At 34.1% G+C, this 25,353-nt stretch overlaps 1 protein-coding gene across 1 annotated transcript in view; it reads left to right on the top strand.

Moving 5' to 3' along the window:
* ZNF236 (zinc finger protein 236) overlaps positions 1–25,353 on the top strand; it is a 208,242-nt gene that overhangs the window by 29,011 nt on the left and 153,878 nt on the right. Inside the window, 2 exon segments of the mRNA XM_051970545.1 lie at positions 4,148–4,290; positions 5,556–5,720. Coding sequence (XP_051826505.1) covers positions 4,148–4,290; positions 5,556–5,720 — 308 coding nt within the window.

Consider the following 25,353-nt stretch of genomic DNA (forward strand, 5'->3'; position numbering starts at 1 on the left):
TCTTCTATAAAATGAAATTGGCATAAATAATCTCTAAGGACGCTTTTTTCTTTTCATTTCTTTATACTTTGTTCAGTGACTTGGATTACCCATGATACATATAAAGTGACTGGTAGTTTGTGTCACACAACAGAAGAGTAGATGGTGTCAGGAATGGGGATGGGAGAGGCAAGAGGTCAGGATTACTGAGTTTCACAATAGCAGAGGAATTTTCAAGACTAAAGGATTGCTCTAGTTAATGGATTAAGAGGTCAAATGGACGATCCATCTGTGTTGGACTTTTAAATCAGATGGCTAAGTCCTATCTAATTACGATCTGGGTATTTTTTTGCTCTCCAAAATGGTGTCCTTGTGGATTTTATCTTAGAGAGTTTTCAGAGATCCTGATTTTTATGCTTGCCAAAAGTGTTACTCTTGTGATAGAAGAAATTCAGTACAAAGCTGAAGAGGTATTTCCTTTATATGGCAAAGTTCTCTGGATGCTTCTGTGTGTATGGCATTGTGTTGGCTGCATTTAGCCTTGGAATGTTACCTGTCTTGCTCCTGAAAGAAATTTATAACTATTCAAAAGTGTGTTGGATAAATATTCATAAAGAAAAGAACAAATGGATAAAGCTTGTCTATTTTCCAGATTTTGATATGAATTTATTGGACTAATGTGACTAGTGCCCTTTCCCATTTAATGTCTAAATTCACCCTGAAACTTCATAAATATATCCAAAATAGAGTAAGTTCTTACCCAGAGAACTTATCCACATCCAAATCTATTTCAGATATAGGGAACTGGACCCAGAGTTGGATGGGAGGGAAGAGCAGACTATATTCCCTTTGGGAAAATTGCAAAATACCTTTAATGATCTCAAAATTACATTAGAAGTAAAAGTCCATTTTAAAAAATATAAGCATTCTAAAAGTGTTGCCATATGACAATAGATGGGATGAGAATAAGAAATAAATATAATACATAGGGAAATAGATGAGCTTTGATAGCTGTGAGCAGGCTCTAAAATATGACCTAAAAGGAACTTCAAACAACAGTACTTTAAAAATGTCTTCAAGGAAATGTATGATTAAGGAAGATAGGTTTAAGGTGAAAGTAAGGTAGCCATTGAACATGGACAAGAAATTCATAGGTTAACAGTCAAAAATGTTATAACAGCTGCACTATTGGAGTAAACAACCAAACCAAACAGATTGCAGATTCTTTTGAATAGTTTAACAATAAGTTTTAATATGGTGCTTTAAGATTTGCAAAAGTACTTGAAATATAATGTCATTTGATCATCCCAATTATCCTTTGAGGCAGGGTGCCCATTTTGCATTTAGGGAAACTAAAGTGGAGAGATATTGTGACTTGCCCAAGGTTATACAGCTATTAAGTGTCTGACCCATGCTCATATCTTCCTGATTATAATTCTAGCACTCTGTCTAGCCTGCCACCCAACTGCTTAGGGTTCAATTAATTTTGTGTAATTTGTGTATATGTGTGTGTGTGTGTGTGTGTGTGTGCGCGTGTGTGCACATGCGTGCACACATGTTCCATGGATGCTTTATAGGGGATAGAGAGCTAGCACTGAAACCAGAACAATAGGGTTCAAGTTCTGCTTTTGACACATGGACAAATGCTCCTCAGTGCGTTAGGCAGAACTAGAAATTATAAAACTAGAAATTGCCATGAAGGTGCTTGTCATTGATGCTTGAAGGAGAGGTTCTTTATATTGAAACTACAATCTCTATCTCTTTTTCTGCGTATATGCACATATACAAATGTCCATTTAGAATGCCTTTTAAATAGTTTTTTTTCCTCTTGTTGAAGTAATTGGGGTTAAGCAACTTGTTCAGGAGGTCACACAGCTAGGAATTGTTAAGTGCTTGAGATCAGATTTGAACTCAAATCCTCCTGACTTCAGGGCTGGTGCTCTATCCACTGCACTACCTAGCTGCACCCCTTAAATAGATCTTATTGAGGAATATTACCTATATTCCAGGGGTAGCTTAAACTTTTACTATACATCTTTTCCTTAATAGAATAATTTCAAATATGAATATAAAAGAATCTCAAAATTGGAAGGAATTTCAGAGAATGTCTAGTCCCACCATACCAGAATAAGAATATTAAACATATAGGCATCTATTTTCTCTTGGAAACTTGAATGCTAAGGGAACTTATAAGGCAATCCATTTCATTTTGGGATAGTTGTAATTGTTAGAAAGATTTCCTTTTATATATAACAAACTAAAATTTGCCTCTCTAAGTTACTATATCTAATTCTTTGAATTTTAGAAGAATAACCATTCCCTCTTCTACCTGATAGCCATTCAAATATATGTCATTTCACTGAACAAGATTTGAAGGATATAACCACTATAATGGTCTACCTTCTATTTCTGAGCCTTTTTGTCAGCACCTGAAATGTACTTTAGCATTTTAGAATTGGTTTCTGTCAAAACGTGGTCTAATGAAAACTGTTCCTGATCTTCCAAGGTACTATACTGTCTTCCCCCAAACCACTTTGTATTTATTTTGTGTCTTTTTTTTTTTTTTTTTTTTCTAAATAAGTACATGCCTTTTCCCCAATAGAATGCAAACATTCCTTGAGGACAAAGGCTTTGTTTGGCTCCTCCTAAATACTAATACATTTGTTGTTTAACCAATTGACTATACATTATAGCAGGTAAGAAAGAGATTATGTAGCCCAGACCTCTTATTTTATAATTGAGAAAATGAGTTCAGAAACTTGAATGATTTGTCCAATGACACATAGGTGGCAGAGCCATATTTCTTAGGAAGGAGTTCTCCAAGTCCAGAGTCATTTCACTGTTAGCATTTTTTTTATGTCATATATGCCTCTAATAATGATATTTGCCATTTGTTATGCACAACTTATCATTGGTAATATGCTCACTCTCTGTCTAATTGCCTTTCCGTTTCCCCCCTCCCCCCTTTTTAACTTTTATGACTTCTTGATAATGGGACTTCAGCAGCTTGTCGTGATATAAATTAGTTCCTGATTCATTTTTTAATGAACAGCTCAAAGATCAATGAAATAATTTTGAATACCTATTTGCTACATGTATATTTATTTAAAGGAAAAAAAAATTCCTGAATAGCTTTTTGAAAGGGAAATTGCCTATACAAATTAATTTTTTAAAAAAGTTGGCAGTTTAAATGTTAAATGTTTATTATAAGTAACATGTTAATTTTAGGTTCAGTTTAGATCCAGGTATAAAACAATTGTACCTAAGTTTTTTTACAAGTATATATTTTTGGGGGCTCTTAAGATTACGGTTTACATTAAGTTTATGGTCATTTAGAGCATAAACATTAAAATTTTAAATTATTAAAGAAGCATATAATTCTGCCTCTTTTTGATGGCATGTTGTTTCCCATTTCTATGGTTTATTTGATGGCATGGAACAGTCTCCATTATAGCAGTTTTGTGGACAAAAGTTACTTTATAATTAACCTAGTGAAGATTTTTTAGAAACAAGGCCTTGTATTGAAAAGCAAGTATTGCTTAACTGTTTCTTCAGTAGGATGATTTGTTTATTGGACTACATCTAAGCTCCTTTAGAGTAGAGACTGCCTTTCTTTGTATTTAGCATAGAGCCCAGTATGTTAGTTGATTGATTTAGCTACATAGTTCACAATTGGCTGTACAAAAGATTTTTGTACTCATGTTAGAAGCTTGTTTTCATTATATAAATCAGTATTGAATCTGTAGCTCTTGGTATGGAACAGGTAAGATTGAAAAGGAAAAGACTTTGGGGAAAGGATGAGATATGAAGTGTTCAGATGATAAGAACGTAGTGAGCGAAAAGCTAAATTAAGAAAATCTTTAAGGTAACATGATTATCTTAATGCTTTCAGCTAGCTTCAAGAATCTAATGAATTCTTAGTTATTTAGAAGTATATTTTGGAGTTACTTTAATGTCCCATTACTGTAAATTGCTTCTCTTAATTTAGAAACATCCTCTAGTACAGTTTGAAAAGAATTTCTGTAATTTGACTTCAGACTCTTTCAAATATATTTTTTTCAAATTTATTACCATCATATAGTTTTTCATCTAGCCAAAATACTTAGATATATTTGTGTAATGAGAATGACAACCAATGTTTATTATCTATACTTGTGCAATTTTGTAGATGGAGTTTTAACATTGAATGCGGAGAACACTAATTATGCCTATCAAGTTCCAAACTTCCATAAATGTGATATCTGTCTGCTATCTTTTCCAAAAGAGACACAGTTTCAACGCCACATGAGGGATCACGAGCAAAATGATAAGGTATGTATTTTTTGGAAGGGAAAGCAAAAATGTGTGCGTTGAAACTGGAGATACCTATTAGTATTAAAATCCTCAAATTAGATTTTAAATGCATTATTAATTAATTTTTGACTATATATATTCCTTAAGGGTTATAAAAATTTTCACATCTCACTATCCAAAAGAATAATCACTGCTTTGATAGCTTTATTTATAGTATCTATTATTTTTGACTTATCATTAGGTTTGTAAGTTTTAAAAAGAGAATGGAGACTATTCCATTGAATTAAAATATTTGGATTAATGCTTGAAGAGAAAAATTGAACTCTATAACTCAATTTCTTTATAAAATATTTCATGTTTTTTTAGGAATTTTGATACAAGGTATTTACAGAAGAGTATCTGTTTTCTGTTATTAAATTTGAACTTGTCTTTAAGTATAATAGTATTCTGGATAATATTTTAGGATACATTTTAGAAAGGAACCTACACTTTTTTGAGTGCTTTTCTGTGAAATCCTGTTGTATTGTGAATTGCAGCTTAGCATCTCCACAGAATTAATTCCTTGACACATAAAAAGTTCAAGTAACAACTAACCAGTGCTTCTTTCTTTCCATGTGTAGGTAAACCTAGGCTAAGGGGCTATCTGAGACCAGGGAAGCACAAGGGATCTTTTTGCTAGGGAATATGGGTATGGCCAATCCAGGCTTTATTTCTAGAATAAAGCTATGGCATCACTAAAGCCTTGCTTCTTTGTATTATATTTACATTGTTACCCTCCTTCATTCAAACCCCAAAAGAATGACCGACAATTTCCTGAGCAAAAATAATGTTGGAAATTTATTTTCCCTCTCTTTATTTCTTTTTGTTTAAAATTTCAAATTATGTTAAATATCCTTTTTGGATTTGAACATTTTAAAATATTTGAGATCTGTGGGTTCACCTGTAGTGTTCTATATCATAGTATGAATTTGGTCACAAATAAAGGTGAACCTAGCTTACTGTTTTATGCAAACATTCTTAAATGTACAGTAACTTTTATAATTTTCTTTTGCACTTACATGCTGCTGGTCTGACTCTATGGAAAGTATTGTAAGGGTTTTGCTATATACATTTTGGAAGAATTTCTATATTTCCATTATAGAAAATAATCCTAGAAGTTACTAGGTAGAAAGTATTGTATTCTATTGATGGTGCTTATTAGTATTTTAAAACCTTTTAATGTACAAAGCATCTGTGAAAGGTATTTGTATTTCAGTGGCTTTTTCACTTTTCTCTCCAAATAGCCACATCGATGTGACCAGTGTCCCCTTTCATTTAATGTTGAGTTCAACCTGACACTTCATAAATGTACCCACAACGGGGAAGATCCTACCTGTCCTGTCTGTAACAAGAAATTCTCCAGAGTGGCTAGTCTCAAAGCGCATATTATGCTACATGAGAAGGAAGAGGTAATGATTTTGGCGTATACTTTTGAAAATGATTTTTTTTTTTAAAAGCATCTGGTTCCCAGTGGGAAGGAATTTTAGGTGTAAGTCAAGTATAGTAACCATAATATGGATTAAGAAAACGTTAATCCTCTATCAAACTTATCTTGGCTAGTCTCATATTCACTGATTCAGTTTCTAGCTGTGTTATTCTTCTAGAGGCATTTTAAGATAGCAAGTTTCCATAATCAAAATATGATTGACAAATCAAATTAGAGATGGAACTCTTCTGCAATCCTATTGTGGAAGATACTATTGCCATTCAAGAAACAATATAAGAATATCCATGTTTCTGAAAGTAGTCATATTTCCTAAGCTTTGCTTTTGATATCCTTGTAATTGAAGACTATTTAGACAGTGTGATTTTTAAGCATTCTGTGTAGTAGGGTGATCATTTCATCAAAAGCTAAAATATTGAGGAATTTTAGTCCAGTTTCCCAGACTATCAGAGTAGATACTGATTACACCTCTTTGCTGGTAGGAGAATCCATTCAGTATGAATGACATTATTTTGATAAAACTAAGTTTTAATAAAACATTAAAAAAATTTGTTGTCTTAAAAAAACAATTATTATTAGTGTTCTGGTGAATTTCAAGTTTGTGGATTATACAGATATATTTCTGCATTTTAATTATTATATTGTTCATCAATCTCATTAATATATTTTAGACAGAAAAATCACAGGGACTGTGACTTAAACCATTCAACTTTGCTATTTGAAAACTATCAGATGAAAAATTATAAAGAAAATGAAATGAATTATTCAAGTATTACTTTGATACTTTTTCTTAGAAAAACATGGCTAGAAAATTTTGTAAGAAACTTAACACCTTAGGACTATAATTAAAAATTATTATTTATTATTGATAAAACAAAATACATAATGGTAAGCATTTTATTGATGAGGAATCATTTATAGCATCATTTGGATTTTGTGGAGGTCTCATTCTCAGCAAAGAAACAAATGGTTAGTTGATCAGTCAGCAATTCATTAAGTATCTGCTATCCTCCAAGACACTGAAGGCACAAAGACAAAAATGAAGCAGTTTCTTCATAACCTCAGAGACTTCCATTCTGTCAGGGAGATAAGTGTGTTTGTGTGTCTCTGTAGAGGCTAGTTGAGTGGATAAGCAAAGAGTTCACGTAGAAGGTGATACTTAGGCCAAGTTTTAGCAGAAACTAGGTACTGTAAGAGGTAGAATAGAGGAAAAAGTGTATATACATGAAACATCTATTGGGAAATTCAAGTGTTATATATAGGAAATAGTAAGAAAATCCATTTGACTAGAGTAATGTGTAATAAGGCTGAAAAGTAATTTGGAAGAGTTGTAAATGGCTTTGAATATCAGAGGAATTAATATTTGATTCTAAAAGTAATAATAGCAAGTCACTGGAATATAATGAGGAGTATCCATGGTTAGACCTGAGCTTTAAGAAAATCGCTTTGGCAGCCATGTAAAGGAAGGCTTAGAGAGAAAAGATATTTGAAGCAAGGAAACCAATTATAAATACTCCAAGATAAAAATGATGACAACCAGAACTGGAGTAGTCATTCAGTGAGTGGAGTGAAAGAATTGGATGTGTCAGTAATTAACAGTGGAATAGATTTGTGGGGTCAAGAGTGAGGAATCAGACATCATATGTAGCATGCAAGCCCAATAGATTGTATGGATGATAAAACCCTTGCCATAAATAGGCAAGTTTCTTGGAAAAGATAATAAATTTTGTTTTCTTGTTGAGTTTTAAATGCCCATTAGATTTTCAATTGCAAATGTCTAATAGGCAATTGATGATGTGAGATTAGAACTTAACAGAAAAACTGAACTAGGGCTTATAGATCTTGAAGTTATCTATATAGAAATGATAATTAAAGTAATAAGAAATGATAAGGTCAACAACAGAGAAAATGTTGGGAGAGAAGAGGACCCTCTCCAGTTATAGCAGAAAGCATAAACTCACTATTGATTGAGGATTGAGAAAATAAGAGATCAGTAGGAACTTGGAGAAGCAATTTCAATTAGGGATTGAGTTTGGAAATGCAATCTCAAAGGATTGAGAAATGAATGACAAAAGAGGCATCACAATAAATGAATAAATTTATTCTCAAAGCCTAGAATATTCAAGTTCAAGTTCCAACTTAGACACATAACTAGCTGTTTTGTTCTTGTGCAGATTACTCTTAACTAGGAAGATAACTCTATGAGATTATAAGTGTTACCCTGCATTGTAGAGGGTGGTTGCCCATATAGTTGTTCCCTGTGCGAATAAAATCACAGGTATATTCCCTATCTCTTGGCTTTGAAAGAAAGGGGATAAAAGAGTTTTAAGGGATTATAGATTCTAGTGACTTTTTTTTTTTTTTTTTTGAAGCATGAAGCAGGGAGAGATTGGAAATTAGAGTTGAGATAATTTGAGGGGGATTCTATTGAAGGGAATTAGCTCAAGGATATACATAGATTATTCCAGACCTCTGTTTTGGGATCTCTTCTGTCTCAAGATTATCTCACTTGGCAATCTAATCATCTCCCATGAATTTAATTATCTTTTCTTTGTAAATGATTCCAAGATCTATATATTCAGCCCTAATTTTTTCTACTGGGTTCTAGCTCAGTGGCATTATCTAATACACATTTACAACTCAATGTCTATCAGATAGGCACCTCAAACTCATCATGTCCAAAACAGAATTTATCTTTCTCTCCAAACTCATCCTTCTCCCCGAAATTTCCTTACTTAATGATGATGGCAGCATCACCATTCCAATGTCTCAGGTTCACAATTTTAGGATTAACTTTTGATGAATCATTCTCTTACTTTGTGTTCATTCAGTTGCCAAGCCTTGTCTATTTCACTTGTCTATAACATCTCTTCAATCTGATCCATTTTCTCTTGACATAAGCATCTCAATCAAGCCCTTAATCTCATTTCACTTTGATTATTACAATAGACCCCTTAATGGACTGTCTAGCTGAAATCTCTGAGTTTTCCATTTCATCTTCTTTACTGCATTCAACCTTGGGTAAGATAGGAAGATTGTTTGAGAAGTTGGCTACTTTTTTGTCAGAATCTGGAAAATGAAGGAGAGAATAAAAGATGATTATCAAGTGATTTTGAGATATAGACAAGAGGAAAAGAGGGAGCTCAGAGTGAATGGCCTCTTCTTTCTTAGAAAAACATGAAGCAAGATGTTCCATTGAGACAGTCATTTTGGGATAATATGAGGCTTAAGAAAAGAAAATAAGTTTTGGTACAGCCATTCGTGAAAAGCATAGTAGAAATTCTCATAGAGAGGAGTAAGAGGATTTTCTTGCTGTTGTAGGGAAGCATTTGAACTTAGATAGCAATTTCATAATGGATCTAGTCAGGAAGGTTACATGATTTCACCCAACTTGTGTACCAGCACATGATTAAAGAGTAGAGAAAGTAGATGGTAAGTTTTGGCATAAGTGTCAAGAAGACTAGGGATTTGAGAGTAAAGATAGCTTAGAGATATTACTTTGCAGATTAAAATATCCAGCCTAGAAAAGATAATTGGTTTGGAATTGCCAATAAAAAGTGATGCTGGAATTACTTTAACCTAGCATGTTATTTATTAACTAAAATTTCCCCCCAGTTAATGAGCATTTGTTGTCTTTCCCTCCTATTTGTTCTCCATCAAAAAAGGAAAAAAGGAGCAAACATTCAGAGTCAAAGCGAATTCCTATATTAACAAATATGTATTGTTTTTATTTATTTTTATTTTATTTTATTATTAAACTCAATTTATGTTGAGTTTATCACTGTTCTGACAGAGTTGGGGTAGCATGCTTTAATTTTGGCCTGCTGGAATTGCAATTTATTATTTGTAGTCTAAAATTTGATTGTTTACTCATAAAATATTTATCAATTGTTTGCTAAGTGCTGAGGATAAAAGGGAAAATGTGAGGCAGTTCTTGCTCTCAAGTTGTTTACATTCTAAGGAAGATATAACATTCTCATAGATAAGTAAATATACAACAAGTTTGGAGGCCAGCATTAACAACAGATAAGATCTCTTGTATGAAACAAAACTTGAGGCAAGTTTTGTTGAGGGCTAGGAGTCCCAAAAAAATGAAGGTGAGAATAGAAAGCGTTCCAGGTTTGGGAACATCCTGTGCATAGGCATGGAGGCCAAAGATGAAGAGTCAGTTGTAGGGAATAGCAAGTAGTTCATTTTGTCTGGAGCAAAGAAAATGTAATGAAGTAGAAAATATATCTTTTAGCCAGGTTGTGAAAGTTTTTAAATGCCAAATGGAAGAGTTTATATTTTGTTCTAAAGACAATGAATGGATCCACTGAAAATTCTTGAGTTGGGGAGTAACATGATAAGAACTCTGTGGAAGATAGATTTGAGCAATGAGAGAGATTGGGTACCAAAACACAGTTAGAAGGCTAGTGTAATAATTGAGGTGAGAGTTCAGTCAGTCAGTAAATATTTATTAAATGCTTCCTGCGTGCCAGGTACTGGCACCTGGAGATACAACAGAGGCAAAAAATTATCCTTCTCCTCTAGGAGTTCACAGACGAATTCAGGAGGCAATATATAATCATGAATATATATTAAAAAAGCCAAATATAAGACACAAGGGAAATTAATAACAGAGGAAGTATATCAGAATTAAGAGAGATTGGGGAAGCCTTCCTATATAACAGGTGGAATTGTAGCTGGGACTTGAAACCACAGATGCCTAGAGGCAGAGTTGACTATAAAGGGTAGATAGAGGGAAGTAGAAGGGAAAAAAATATTTACCCAATCTTACTGCATGCCAGGCACTGTGTTAATTAAGCATTTTGTCTCATTTAATCCAACAACTCTGCATTGTAGGTGCTCTTATTATTCCTCTTTTATAGTTGAGGAAACTGAAAAAGGGAGTTAAAGTGACTTGGTTGGGATCACTCAACCAGTAAATATCTGAGGCTGGATATAAACACAGGTCTTTCTGATTCTAGGCCTAGTACTCTTAACTACTCCATCGCCTACTTGAGAGTATTCCAGGAATAGGGAACAGCCATTAAAAATTTCCAGAATCAAGAGATGGAGTATCTTTTCTCAAGGAACAGCAAGGAGGTCAGTGGCACTGGATTGAAGAATGTGTAGGGAGTAGAGTGCAAGGTATAAGAAGATTGGAAAGAAAGAGTAAGTTACGAAGGGCTTTGAAGGCCAAACAAAAGATTTTTTATATCTGATCCTAAAGATAATAGGAAGCTTCTGGAGTTAAGAAAAAAGGTGACATGGTGGAACTTGTGCTTTACAAAAATCACTTTGGAGGCTAAATGGAGGATGAAATGATATGTGGAGAGTCTTGTAGCAGGAAGATCAATCAGCAGGCTATTGCAGTAGTTCCAGGTATGAGGGCCACCAGGATAGTGGTGGCAATGTCAGAAAAGAGAGGATTTTATATAAGAGGTGTTTCAAAGATGAAAATGAGAAGCCTTGGGAACAGTTGGGTTTGGGGGTGAAGTGGGGAGAGAAAATGAATCAATGATACCAACATTTTGAGTTTGGAACACGGGAAGTTGGTGCTCTTGATAGTAATAGAAAAGTTGGAAATAGAGAAGTGTCAGGGAAAAGAGAATGTTTGGTTAAGTTTTGGACATGTTGAGTTTGAGATATTCACTGGACGTCCAATTTGAGATGTCTATAGGGAGTTGGAAATTGGAGACAAGTCAGCATGGAAATTACGGATAGATAGATTGAGAATCATCAGTTTAAAGATGATAATTGAGTCTGTGGACATTACTGAGATCACCAAATGAAATAGTATAATGGGAGAAGAGAAGAGAGCCCAGAAATCTGTGGTCCAACCAAGGTTAGTAGGTGTGATCTGGACAAAGAGCTAACAAAAAAGATTGAGGAATAGTGATAGTGATAAGTATGAAGAGAATTAGGAGAGAATAGCATTTGGAAAATCTGGAGAGAAATGATTATCAAGGAAAAGAGGATGCTTGGTGTGTCAGAGGCTGCATAGGGGGTGAAATGGATGAAGACTGAGAAAAAGCCATTGGATTTGACAATTATATGTTACTGATAACTTTCAGTGAGGTCAGGAACTATATTTTTGTATATAGCCTTTTCAAAAAAATTATCCACAAAAGGAAGGAGAATAATGGGGTGATAGTGGGAATAGAAGGACCAAGTAAGAGTTTTTTTTGATCCTAAGGAGAAATGCACATTTTTATAGACAATAGGGACCAGCTGGTCTATAGGGAAAGATTAAAGATGAGTGAGAGAATGAGGCTAAATAGAGGTGTAAATCTGCAAGATAGAATTGGGATCATTTGTGCAAGTGTGGAGTTGGTCTTGGCTAGAAGAGTCATCTTCTCATTTTAGAAATGAAAGAAGAGATAGTTATAAAAAGCATTTAAAATGTGAATTAAGGAGAAGAAGGACTTCAACATGAATAGTCTCAGTTTTTCTATAAAATATGAGATGATTTTCAGCTAAGAAGGTTATTGGTAGGGGAACCATGAAGTGGGGAGGGATTAAAAGATTTGGAAGAGTAATGTTAGTGAGTGGGATAGTGAATTAATCAAGTTGAGTATAACTTTGAAACAATGAGGACCCATTTGAGGTTATATGACATAAATTTGTAATGGATCCAGCCAGTGAGGATGATTGTCTGATAGTAGCATGTATAATTAGAGTGATCTGAGACTTAGGCTTGTCACGGTAAGATAAGCAATAGAATAAGGAGGCAAGGGACTTGAGAAGAAAACCTAGTAGAGTTGAAGTATTTCACTAAGGAGTCAATGTGGGCAAAGGAAGAGAAAGTGTCTCTTGGAGGAGTGATGATGACCTTTTGGACAACTGCAATTCTTTGAGGAATTATAGGTCATGGAGTGGCCAAAGAGAAGTTTTTGGTAAGGGAAGAAAAGAGGGAAATATTGAAAGCCAATAGGTTATGATCAGATAAGGAAATTTCAGAATTTACATGTGAAGTGTGGTTTTATGGGTTGTAACAAGATCAATGGAATAACTATATGTATAGCTGAGGTGGGGTGTAGTAATGGGTCATGGGAAGTGAGTAAGTTGAAGGATGGAGTGGTTAAGATGTTTGAGGGAAAATTAGTTTGTATACCAAGTCCCCAAGCAAGAAGGCAGGGATTGAGGAGAAGAGAAGTAGTATCAGACTCATTGGGGGAAGGAAGGAGGAGCATCTTGAATACCTGTAAACAACGAGTATCAGGGATTTTGATTGAGTACCTGATGTGAGATTTTGTGAACTTCAAAGAAATTACTGAGTGATGGAGATAGAGGAAGGACCTAGAAATGTCAGTGTGTGATCAGAAATTTTCCAATTTTACCACTTTCATTAGTGAGTCAGGAAAAATGAGTGAAATTGTTGTCAGTATAGGTAAGAATGATCAGGAAGGCTATTTTAATAGGAGAGTGTAAAGTAGCAGTGAGAATGAGAAGGTGGAAGAATTTGGAAAGAAAAAGATTTAAGTTCAAATCAACCTTGTTGTTTATGGAGCAGGAATTGAGGGCACAGTGAAAAGGGTGGGCAGCTTTTGTTTGGGACTTTGGTGGGGTTTGGGGAGGTTTGAAGAGAATGGGAGTAGCAAAGCATGTATTTAATAGAGGTTTAAATGATGACTTATAAGGTTTTAGAATTACTGGGATGGGAAGGTTTTGACTAAAAGGAATTTTGTAATTATTAAGTGAAAATTTTAAAGAGATTTTTAAAGTCAATAGTTTTGTGATCTTTGTGTAGTTCTTTCAGAACTTTGAGCAGTTCAGGCAAAGGAGTAAGAACTTGGAGCAAAGGATTGGTGCTATTCTTTTTCTAAGGAAGAATACTAGACTGGAAATTTGATGGAATGTGCCCTTTCCTTTCATCTCAGTAGTGGGACACTGGTATGGTGGAGGAATGTCTTCCTCCCCCATCCCCTCTGCAGGCTGGACATTAGGCAGGAGGACACCTGGGGCATGCTGGTATGGTGCTTCTCACCAAAGTCTGGAGGCAAAATAGAAGATTGGTGGAGAGGATATCATTTATCTTTCATTCTTGAAAAGGCATCAGCTTAAAAATTGGCTTCCTTTGTCATTTTACTATGTATTTTCTTTTATGTATTTAAAAACATGGGTCTGATATTTGAAGCCAGATTTGAACTCGGGAAGATGACTTCTCTAGTTTGGGTGGTCTATCCATTGGGCCATCACCTACCTGTTCTTTAGATAGTTTTAATTAATTGTAAATCAGTCCTACATGCCTTTTTGCAGTTCCCTGGACAGAATACAGGGTGTGGAGTCAGAGAGATCAGAGTTCCAATCCTCTTAGACACTTACTAGCTGTGTGGTCCTGGGCAAATCACTTAAACTCTGTGTGTCTTAGTTTCTTCAACTGAACAATGAGATGATAATGTCACTTTCTCATAGTTTTGTTATGAGGATGAAATTAGACAATAATTGTAAAGTACTTTGGCAGCTACTCTATTTCCTCTTTTCTTTATTTACATATCTCCATTTACTTATGCCTTCTTCTGGACTTTCTCTAGTTCTTATTATATTCTTAAAATGTAGTCCCTAAGAGTCAAACATATTTCTGATGTAGTCTGATACAAGCAGGATATGGGACAGTCACCTTCCTGGTTTTGGAGACTGTGACTTTCCAGATCACTTTAGCTTTTTGACTATTTTTGACTATTTTGTCATTCTGTGTTTTGGGGGCCATACATTCCACAAAATGGACAGAACCATAAAATGGCTTTCTGTTCTGTGTCATCAAGCTTCCAATTCAGTGCTTACTTTGTGCCAGGCACTTTGATAAGCCCTGAGGCTACCAACATAAGCAAACACTCCCTGTTCTCTAGGTGCTTATATTCTATTGGAGAAAGGCAATATATTTATGGAGCTGGAAAATTAAAGGAGAAAAGACCCCAGTTTCTGGGATAAGAATGCATTATTTGACAAAAATTGCTGGGAAAATTGGAAATTAGTATGGCAGAAACTAGGCATTGACCCACACTTAACACTGTACACCAAGATGAGGTCAAAATGGGTTCATGACCTAAGCATAAAGAATGAGATTATAAATAAATTGGAAGAGCATAGGATAGTTTACCTCTCAGACCTGTGGAAGAGAGAGGAATTTATGACCAAAGAAGAACTAGAGATCACTATTGATCACAAAACAGAAAATTTTGATTATATCAAATTGAAAAGTTTTTGTACAAACAAAACAAATGCAGACAAAATTAGAAGGGAAACAATAAACTGGGAAAACATTTTTATAATCAAAGGTTCTGATAAAGGCCTCATTTCCAAAATATAGAGAGAATTGACTCTAATTTATAAGAAATCAAACCATTCTCCAATTGATAAATGGTCAAAGGATATGGACAGACAATTCTCAGATGAAGAAATTGAAACTATTTATAGACATATGAAAATATGCTCCAAATCATTATTAATCAGAGAAATGCAAATTAAGACAACTCTGAGATACCACTACACACCTGTCAGATTGGCTAGAGTGACAGGGAAAGATAATGTGGAATGTTGGAGGGGATGTGGGAAAACAGGGACACTGATACATTGTTGGTGGAATTGTGAACACATCCAGCCATTCTGGAGAGCGATTTGGAACTATGCTCAAAAAGTTATCAAACTGTGCATACCCTTTGATCCAGCAGTATTTCTACTGTACTTATACCCCAAAGAGATACTAAAGAAGGGAAAGGGATCTGTATGTGCCAAAATGTTTGTGGCAGCCCTGTTTGTAGTGGCTAGAAGCTGGAAAATGAATGGATGCCCATCAATTGGAGAATGGTTGAGTAAATTGTGGTATATAAATGTTATGGAATATTACTGTTCTGTAAGGAATGACCAGCAAGATGAATACAGAGAGGACTGGCGAGACTTACATGAACTGATGCTAAGTGAAATGAGCAGAACCAGGAGATCATTATATACCTCAACAACGATATTGTTTGAGGATGTATTCCGATGGAAGTGGATCTCTTTGATAAAGAGAGCTAATTCAGTTTCAGTTAAAAAGTTATTTAAAAAAAGAAAAAAGAAAAGAAAATTAAAGGAGATAGGGAAGCTGGAGCTGTCTTAAAATAGTAGTTACCCAAGAGAAGAGCAGGGCTCAGGATGAACATTACTTCATTTGTCAAGGTTGGTAGGAAAAGGGAATCCTGAGCCAAGAGAGAGAATCTTGTGGCAGTGGCAAAAAAGACAGCAGAAGGTACTAAAAATCAAACTAGTTTAGACTGGATGCAGATATTAATGTAAATGTTAATATATTTGTGTGAAGTATCATATTTATCCTACAACCATCAGGTTTATGCACTACATCATCTTTACTGTAATTCTTGCTATAAATGAAACTTGAATAAGTTGCAATTAAATTTTTGAAAGGATGACTCAGATTATCTTTGGAGAAGTCAAATGAGAATTGTTAGAGTTGGTTTCATTGTATATCCAAAGGCAAGAAGAAATATTTCCATTATTACTTGGTCACTTAGTCTTATTTTTATTTATTGTGAGAACAAGCAACTAGCTGTATTATGGTAGTTGCATGTGTGTGCACATGCACACACACACATATGTTACTATCTATAATCACATAGATAGGATGGAAAAATTTTTTTGGAACTTTACAGATGGGGCAGTTAGGTGGCACAATGGTTAGAGCACCACCCTGACTGAAGTCAGCAGGATCTAATTTCAAATCTGGTCTCAGACACTTAACATGTCCTAGCTGTGTGATCCTAGGCAAGTCACTTAACCCCAGTTGCCTCAGTTTAAAAAAAAAAAAAAAGAAGAACTTTACAGACTCCTCCAAACTAAGTCCATTATATTTAATGACTAATATGAAAGAGGGTATGAGGGGGTTGTTAAAAAACTATATTTAAAAAATTTATTTGGAATTAAGAGATAGATCAAAGATTTATAGACTAGAATTTTCATACCTGCATGACATAGTGATAGCCATTTTCCAATATTACTTCTCCATTGAAGGGCCACTTGGATCAAAGTAAAAGAATTAAGTATCTGAAACTTTATGGAATATTCTGTAGTCACCTCTTTCATCTAAATGTATTTCATCATCTGTTCTCTGGGACTAAGATTGGTCATTGCAATTAATTAGATTTCACTTTCTATTTAGTATTGGTTGCATTATTATTGCTATCGTACATATCATTTTCTTTTTTCTTTACATCAATTCATTCATAGCTTACAATGTTTTTATGAATTCCTCATTATTTTCTAAAGGGAAATAATATTATAGTAATATCTATTTATTCAAATATTCTCCAATACATGGGCACCTACTTTGTTTCTGATTCTTGTGGTTTTGTTTTCATTTGGGTTTTGGTACCACAAAAAAAGTACTGCTAGAAATATACTGTCATAACTTTTTTTAAGCTTGGATCTTATGCTCCATAATATCACTAGGTCTAAAAGTATAAACAATTTCCCTATTTACTTTCTTCTTCAAGTATAATGCTAAAATTAATGAATTTGTTGTGCATATAAAAACATCAATAAAATTAAGTTGATTGCTTCTATTTGAAAAATATGGGTGAATATTGGATTAAAGTTACATGAATATAAAATCTCTTTTTGAAAAGAAGGTAATTTTTGAACTGCTGGCCTTAATAACTAATATTTTATTTTCAGATTGTTATTCGGGATTTGTTTTATTGAAACAAAACGGTTGTTTTTCAATGCACACTTTGATGTATTTGGTTGGAAAAAGAAATAACATTGTCTAATTGATTAGAGACGAAAGGAAACTATAGTAATTTGCTTCAGTTTTGATCTAGTGTTATGGTTTTGGAAATCAGAGAAGATAAATTGTTTTACATTTATAACATCTGTGATTTTGTTATTTGTGAGGATTTGAATTCAGGGTTTTTATTGGTTTTGGGACGTTAGGGAATATAGAATCAGAGAAGTTCTTGTTTAGTTTAATGTTGCTAACTTCACTAGGAAGTTGGTGTGGAGAGGATCATAATGTTAAATTATGTTGCTCTCTAGTGCTTTTGTTAAGATGAGCAGGAATCTCAATTTTGAGGAAAAATGTTAAACATTGAACAATTATGATAAGTTCATAGAAAATATATTTTTTAAATGCATAAGAATAGTTTTTCTTAAGTGCTAAAGTCAATATGTGCATGTGTTGGTTGTGTGTGTATGTTCTCATTTTTCTGGTTATCGATATCAGATATTAGCAAGATATCTTACTAATAATTACCTTAAGTAATGCCTGACATTTTATCATTTAACAAGTAATCCATAAATTTATCCTCTCTCTCTCTCTCTCTTTCTCTCTCTCTCTCTCTCTCTTTCTCTCTCTCACACACACACACACTGTTATGTAGATTTTTGTTTTGTTCTTATTGTACCATTTAACCAAATCTTCCTTTTTAGAGCTCTGCTGATAAGTGCTAGTTAACTAGCTAAGTGCTAGTGTAGTTTTATTGGGATTCAAGAGCTCCCATCCAACTTGATTTAAAAAAAAAAACCAGATTAACAAAAACATTGCCATAGAATAAATTTCACATAATATTGCCTTATGTTGTAGGTCATGATCAAAGCCATGTCATTTCTTCATGATTACTGATATATAGGCATTTTGGGAAAAGGGTTTTAACTTTAAAGAATTTATTACAATCTTTGTATGAAAAGAGAATGTAGACACGAACAGAAAGAGTTGACTAATGCTTTCAAGTAGCAAGAAATACAAGTGAATGTTATTCAACTTAGCTTTTCTAGACATACTTTGTGTCACTCCCTTTATATAGTTTCAAATATTTTAGATTATTTATTATTATTTTTACATATTTGTCTCTATCTGTTTCCATGCATTGTAATGCCTTCCTTTCATACCTCTCTTATACTCTATATAAAATAGAACTTCAGGGAAGCAAGTAGAACACTTTTAAAGCCCATATCTTAGTTCCAGACTTAGCTTCAAGTATGTTGTATCCTTTAATAAGCTCTCCTTGAAGACCACTTCTTTCCTAACCACCCCCATCTCTCTGTATCTTTTACTTTTTCAGATTTTCTTTTTGCCCTTATGAGATTCCTGTTGTTAATACTTAACCTATGTGTATCTATCCTAGTCTCTTTTCAGGAAATAGTAAACTCTTTGAGAGTAGAGACTTTTATGTAAAACAAAACAATAAACCTCCTCTTCCTCCCTGTTTTTTAACCCCTAGCGTTTAGAATAGTACTTTGCACAGAGCATCAATTTGTTGAATTTAAGCTATGTGTTGAGGTAAATTGTGGTGTGAACAGAATCATGTAGAATCAAAGCTAGACGACTTGAATTTTGATCCTAGGATTTGAGTTCATGGAGTGGAATCTCTATATAATATAGGGAGCAAAACATTTCAGAAAGAGAAGTCAGGAGAAAGTTGTTTAGTGTACTTTAGGAAGATCAGTTTGATTAGAACAAAGAATTTCTGTAGGGAAGAGTAGAAGTATGAGGTTAGTGGACTTCGATAGCCAATTGATAGAATGCCTGAATCTAGACATTGAGATTTGTTCTATAATTAGTAGTATAATTACTATTAATCCTTGGGCAAGAAAGTGTTATGATAAAAATAGAATTTTATAAGATTGAGTTATTGAAGTACAGTATTATAAAATAGGCTGCTTGATAGGTCTGCAGTGCCCCGAGTCTCTTCCCCCTTCTATTTAGTCCTTTAGTTACAAAAATGATTTTCTTAAAGCTTAGTTCTGATTATGTCCCTATTCTCCTTTCCCCCTCCCCTAACTCCAAATACCCTTCCCCACTCCCAAAATACACTCAGTAAACTAGTGACTTTTTTGTTGTAAGTACATGAACTCTAGTGACACTGGACTCCTGGCTGTTCCATGGACAGTATATTTCATTTTTTTGGCTCTGGATCTTTTCTCTGGTTATTTTTCATTCCTGAAATGCTTTCCCATTTGTGTTCCACTAGCTGACCTCCCCAGCTTCCTTGAAGTTCTATTTTATGCAAAAAGCCTTCCTCAACCTCTTTTTAATCCAGTGTCTTTCCTTTATTAAGTATCTTCTATTTATTCTTTCCATAGCTTGCTTTTACAAAGCAATACATACTGTATTAATTTGCATCTTGCTTCTCCTATTAGATTGTGAGCTCCTTGAGGATAGGGACTGTCATTTGCTTCTTTTTTATATACTCAGTTCCTGACACTTAGTTGGTGCTTCACATTGGTTAGTAATTTCAACTCTGTAATTTTATCTAATTAACTTTAATAATTATTTAAAGAAATATATTGTCATCTTCCTTGTTTCCTGCCCTGGAACAGGGAACTTTTTTCATAACAATAACAAACCCTACCAGATACATAGAACATTCCTTAAGAACCTCCCCCCTCTCCTTTTTCTTTTGCTGATTCTTTTCCCTGTCATGGAGCAGAATATATAGAGAACAAAACGTTTCAGAAAGAGGAGTCTCTCTCTATTCTTTCATTTTCATGGAAAACTTATTTATCCTATTTCCACAGAATGCTGCTGATTGACTGTATTCTTTTAACAGGCTTGAAAAGATACAAAAACTAAATCTGCGGCATAGGAAGCTAAAGCTGAGATCACTGAGAGCAGTCTTACTTAGCAAGCTAATATCTTTCATTGTTTGACCACTTATTTATGGCCATTTGTCATTAGACATCTGCTGATGGGTATACTTTAAGGTCTCTCAGGAAAGAAAAATCCCAAACTCTCAGGAGAGAGCTAATTTATATTTGAGATATATTTATAAATGAACTCTTCTTTGTTTTCTACTTGCCACTTAAGTAACTGGATAGATTTACTCAAGGCTCTATTCCCTATACCTTTTTTTTTTTTTTTTTTTTTTTTTTGGGAAAGGTGCCACTGTGGTCTTTTTTTCACTTTTTAGCATTGAGCCAGGGGACAGAGTGGGTAGGATATTGTTTGGGAAATAAGAGGACTAATGTATTGTGAAAAATATGAAGGTGATCCACTTTTGAATCATGATGCCAACCTCTGCTGAACATTATTTGATGTTCTGGTAAGTTTTAGGAATGATGGCATGTTTGTTCTTTGAAGCTTGCTTTTTTATAAATCATTGAACATTAAGGAGCTAACCTGCCACTATCCCAAAGCTTATTCCATGAAATTGCAGTGAATCATAGGTAAGAGAGGAAACATCATAGTGACTTTTGTTTTGAGCACCCTTGTCCTAGATACCATTTGTGTGTGCTGACAGGAAGTAACTCCTAGTTTAAGACTATTAAAAATTGGCCAAACCTATTACTTCTTTTTAAAAAATTATTATAGCTTTTTATTTATAAGTTATATGCATGGGTAATTTTACAGCATTGACAATTGCCAAAACTTTTGTTCCAATTTTTCCCCATCTTCCCCCTACCCCTTCCCACAGATGGCAGGTTGACCAATACATGTTAAATATGTTAAAGTATAAATTAAATACAATATAAGTATACATGTCCTAACAGTTGTTTTGCTATACAAAAAGAATCAGACTTTGAAATAGTATACAATTAGCCTGTGAAGGAAATCAAAAATGCAGGCAGCCAAAAATAGAGGGATTGGGAATTCTATGTAGTGGTTCATAGTCATCTCTCAGAGTTCTTTCTCTGGGTATAGCTCGCTCAATTCATTACTGCTCTATTGGAACTGATTTGGTTCATCTCATTACTGGAAATGGCCACATCCATAAGAATTGATCATCATATAGTATTGTTGTTGAAGTATATAATGATCTCCTGGTCTTGCTCATTTCACTCAGTATCAGTTCACATAAGTCTCTCCAAGCCTTTCTGAAATCATCCTGCTGGTCATTTCTTACAGAACAATAGTATTCCATAACAGTCATATACCACAATTTATTCAGCCATTCTCCAGTTGATGGGCATCCACTCAGTTTACAGTTTCTGGCCACTACAAACAGAGCTGCCACAAACATTCTTGCACATACAGGCCTTTTTACCTTCTTTAAGATCTCTTTGGGATATATGCCCAGTAGCAACACTGCTGGATCAAAGGGTATGCACAGTTTGATAACTTTTTGAGCATAGTTCCAAATTGCTCTCCAGAATGGCTGAATGTGTTCACAATTCCACCAACAATGTATCAGTGTCCCTGTTTTCCCACATCCCCTCCAACATTCTGCATCATCTTTCCCTGTCATTCTAGCCAATCTGACAGGTGTGTAGTGGTATCTCAGAGTTGTCTTAATTTGCATTTCATTAATTAATAATGACTTGGAGCATCTTTTCATATGGCTAGAAATAGTTTCAATTTCTTCGGAAACCTATTATTTCTTACAGAAATATTGTTGCTGAATTATACTCTAACACAGTTTATATGCTACAGTGTGGGATAATCTCAACATCTGGTGACAAGATAAAGGAAAAGAGGAGAATTCTAGGATATGGCAAAAGAATCATAAAATCATAGATTTAGAATTGACAGTGATTTTAGAAGCCATCTAGTCTAGTTAACTCATTTTTCATATGAGGAAATTGATACACATAGAGATTATATGATTTGCCTAGTTGTAATTAATGTCTCTCTGATTCCAGGTCCCATATGCTATGTTCTTATGATAGGGTTGGGTGGGAAATGTATTCGATGGTAGGAAATGGATTTACATAGTAATAAAAAATTTATTTAAGACCCTTTATTTTGAGAGACTAGAGAAATAATAATGTTGTTGATAGAAATATGAAAGAGAATGATTTATTTTTAGCATCCAGTATTGTCGAAGGAATGTTCATACTGTATCTGTCTTCTCTTCTTTTCCTCAAGGAATTAACTAGTTGAAAACAATTTCTTTTTGTGTTTTTAAAAATTGATTATTAGACTTAAGATCAGAATTTTTTTTTCCTTGAAGGTAAGAATATCATAAAATTTGAAATTGGAAAAGATTTTGTTGGCCACGTAATCCCGCCTATATTTGACAACACTATAACATACCCAACTAGTAGTCTTCCAATTTTTCTTTTGTAGTTATGACCTCTGGAGACCGTCTATTCCACATAAGTTGTTAGAAAGTTTTTCCTGATATCAAGTCTAAATTTCCTCTTTTAGAATTTTATTCACTAAAATAACAACAAAGTTCATATGGAAAAACAAAAGGTCAAGAATTTCAACAGAATTAATGAAAATAAAATGAAATGAAGGTGGCCTAGCTGTACCAGATCTAAAATTATATTATAAAGCAATGGTTACCAAAACCATTTGGTATTGGCTAAGAAATTGACTAGTTGATCAATGGAATAGGTTACATTCAAAAGACAAAACAGTCAATGACTTTAATAATCTAGTGTTTGACAAACCCAAACACCCCAGTTTTTGGGATAAGAACTCACTATTTGACAAAAATTGCAGGAAAATTGGAAATTAGCATGGCACCACTTAACACCATATACCAAGATAAGGTCAAAATGGGTTCATGATCTAGGCATAAAGAATGAGATTACAAATAAATTGGAAGAGCATAGGATGGTTTACCTCTCAGACCTGTGGAAGAGGAAGGAATTTATGATCAAAGAAGAAGTAGAGATCATTATTGATTACAAAATAGAAAACTTTGATTGCATCAAATTAAAAAGCCTTTGTACAAACAAAACTAAAGTAAACAAGATTAGAAGGGAAGCAACAAACTGGAAAAAACATCTTCACAGTTAAAGGTTCTGATAAAGGCCTCATTTCCAAAATATATAGGGAATTGACTCTTAATTTATAAGAAATCAAGCCATTCTCCAATTGATAAATGGTCAAAGGATATGAATAGACAATTTTCAGATGATGAAATTGAAACTATTTCCACTCATATGAAAGAATGTTCCAAATCACCATTGATCAGAGAAATGCAAATTAAGATAACTCTGAGATACCACTACACACCTGTCAGATTGGCTAAGATGACAGGAAAAAATAATGATGAATGTTGGAGAGGATGTGGGAAAACTGGGACACTGATGCATTGTTGGTGGAATTGTGACTATATCTAGCCATTCTGGAGAGCAATTTGAAACTATGCTCAAAAAGTTATCAAATTGTGCATACCCTTTGATCCAGCAATGTTACTACTAGGCTTATATCCCAAAGAGATCTTAAAGAAGGTAAAAAGGCCTGTATGTGCAAGAATGTTTGTGGCAGCCCTGTTTGTAGTGGCCAGAAACTGAAAAATGAATGGATGCCCATCAATTGGAGAATGGTTGGGTAAATTGTGGTATATGAATATTATGGAATATTATTGTTCTGTAAGGAATGACCAGCAGGATGAATACAGAAAGGCTTGGAGAGACTTACCTGAACTGATGCTAAGTGCAATGAGCAGAATCAGGAGATCATTATATACCTCAACAACGATATTGTTTGAGGATGTATTCTGAAGGAAGTGGATTTCTTCGACAAAGAGACCTAACTCAGTTTCAATTGATCAAGGATGGACAAAAGCAGCTACACCCAAAGAAAGAACACTGGGAAATGAATGTAAACTGTTGGCATTTTTGTTTTTCTTCCCGGGTTATTTTTACCTTCTGAATCCAATTCTTCCTGTGCCAACAAGAGAACTGTTCGGTTCTGCACACATATATTGTATCTAGGATATACTGTGACATATTTAACATGTATAGGACTGCTTGCCATCTGGGGGAGGGGGGAGAAGGAGGGAGGGGAAAAGTCGGAACAGAAGTGAGTGCAAGGGATAATATTGTAAAAAATTACCCAGGCATGGGTTCTGTCAATAAAAAGTTATAATTATGAAAAAAAAAAGAATTTTATTCACTGATCTGAGACCAAATAGAAATCAATTTTTTTTTCCCACATGACAGCCTTAACTTAATTACAGTTGTTATTTTCTCACTTAATCTTCTCCAGATAATGAACAGATTTCATGTCTTAAGTCTCTTCTCATAGTATTTTGATTTAAGGTTACTTTACCTTCCTGCCTTCACTCTTCTGGATATCTCTCATTTGTTAATATTTTTCTTAAACTTTTGTCCCTAACAGGAGAATGTGGTTCTCACAATGAAGTGTAAATAGAACAGAATACAATGAGACTTTCATCTTCTTGTTCTTTAAATCAATTTCTCCCATATGGTGCTGCCACATCAGCTCATGAGCTTGCAGTTCATTAAAACTTGCAGAGTTTTTCAGATAGACTGATCTCTAATAGTAGCTTTCTCATCTTATATTTATGAAGTTGATTTTTGGACAGAAGTGTAAAAACTTAGGTTTATCCCTATTGAATTTCCTCTTATTTTGATTTAATCCAGTGTTTTAGTTTGTCAGCATAGTATTATTTTTCACATTGTTATGTTATTTAAAGATCAGATGAGCATACTGCCACCTATACTTTTATCTAGGTTATTGATAAAAATGGGAAACAGTACAGAACTTGTGAGAACTCTTGAGTTAGTCCACTGTACACTTTCTTCAGAATTGACATGAAATCACTAACAACTATTCTTTGAATCTGCCCATCTAGAAAATTGAAATCATTTGATTCATCAATTAGTAAATATTTATTAAACACTTAGTATGTGCTAGGAACTGTGATAAGTACAGGAAGTATTTTTAAAAGCCAGATATCCCAAAGGAGGAAGTTGTAGCTTTT

Source organism: Antechinus flavipes, chromosome 1 (assembly GCF_016432865.1).
Source record: "Antechinus flavipes isolate AdamAnt ecotype Samford, QLD, Australia chromosome 1, AdamAnt_v2, whole genome shotgun sequence".
In the NCBI taxonomy this organism is placed as follows: domain Eukaryota; kingdom Metazoa; phylum Chordata; class Mammalia; order Dasyuromorphia; family Dasyuridae; genus Antechinus; species Antechinus flavipes.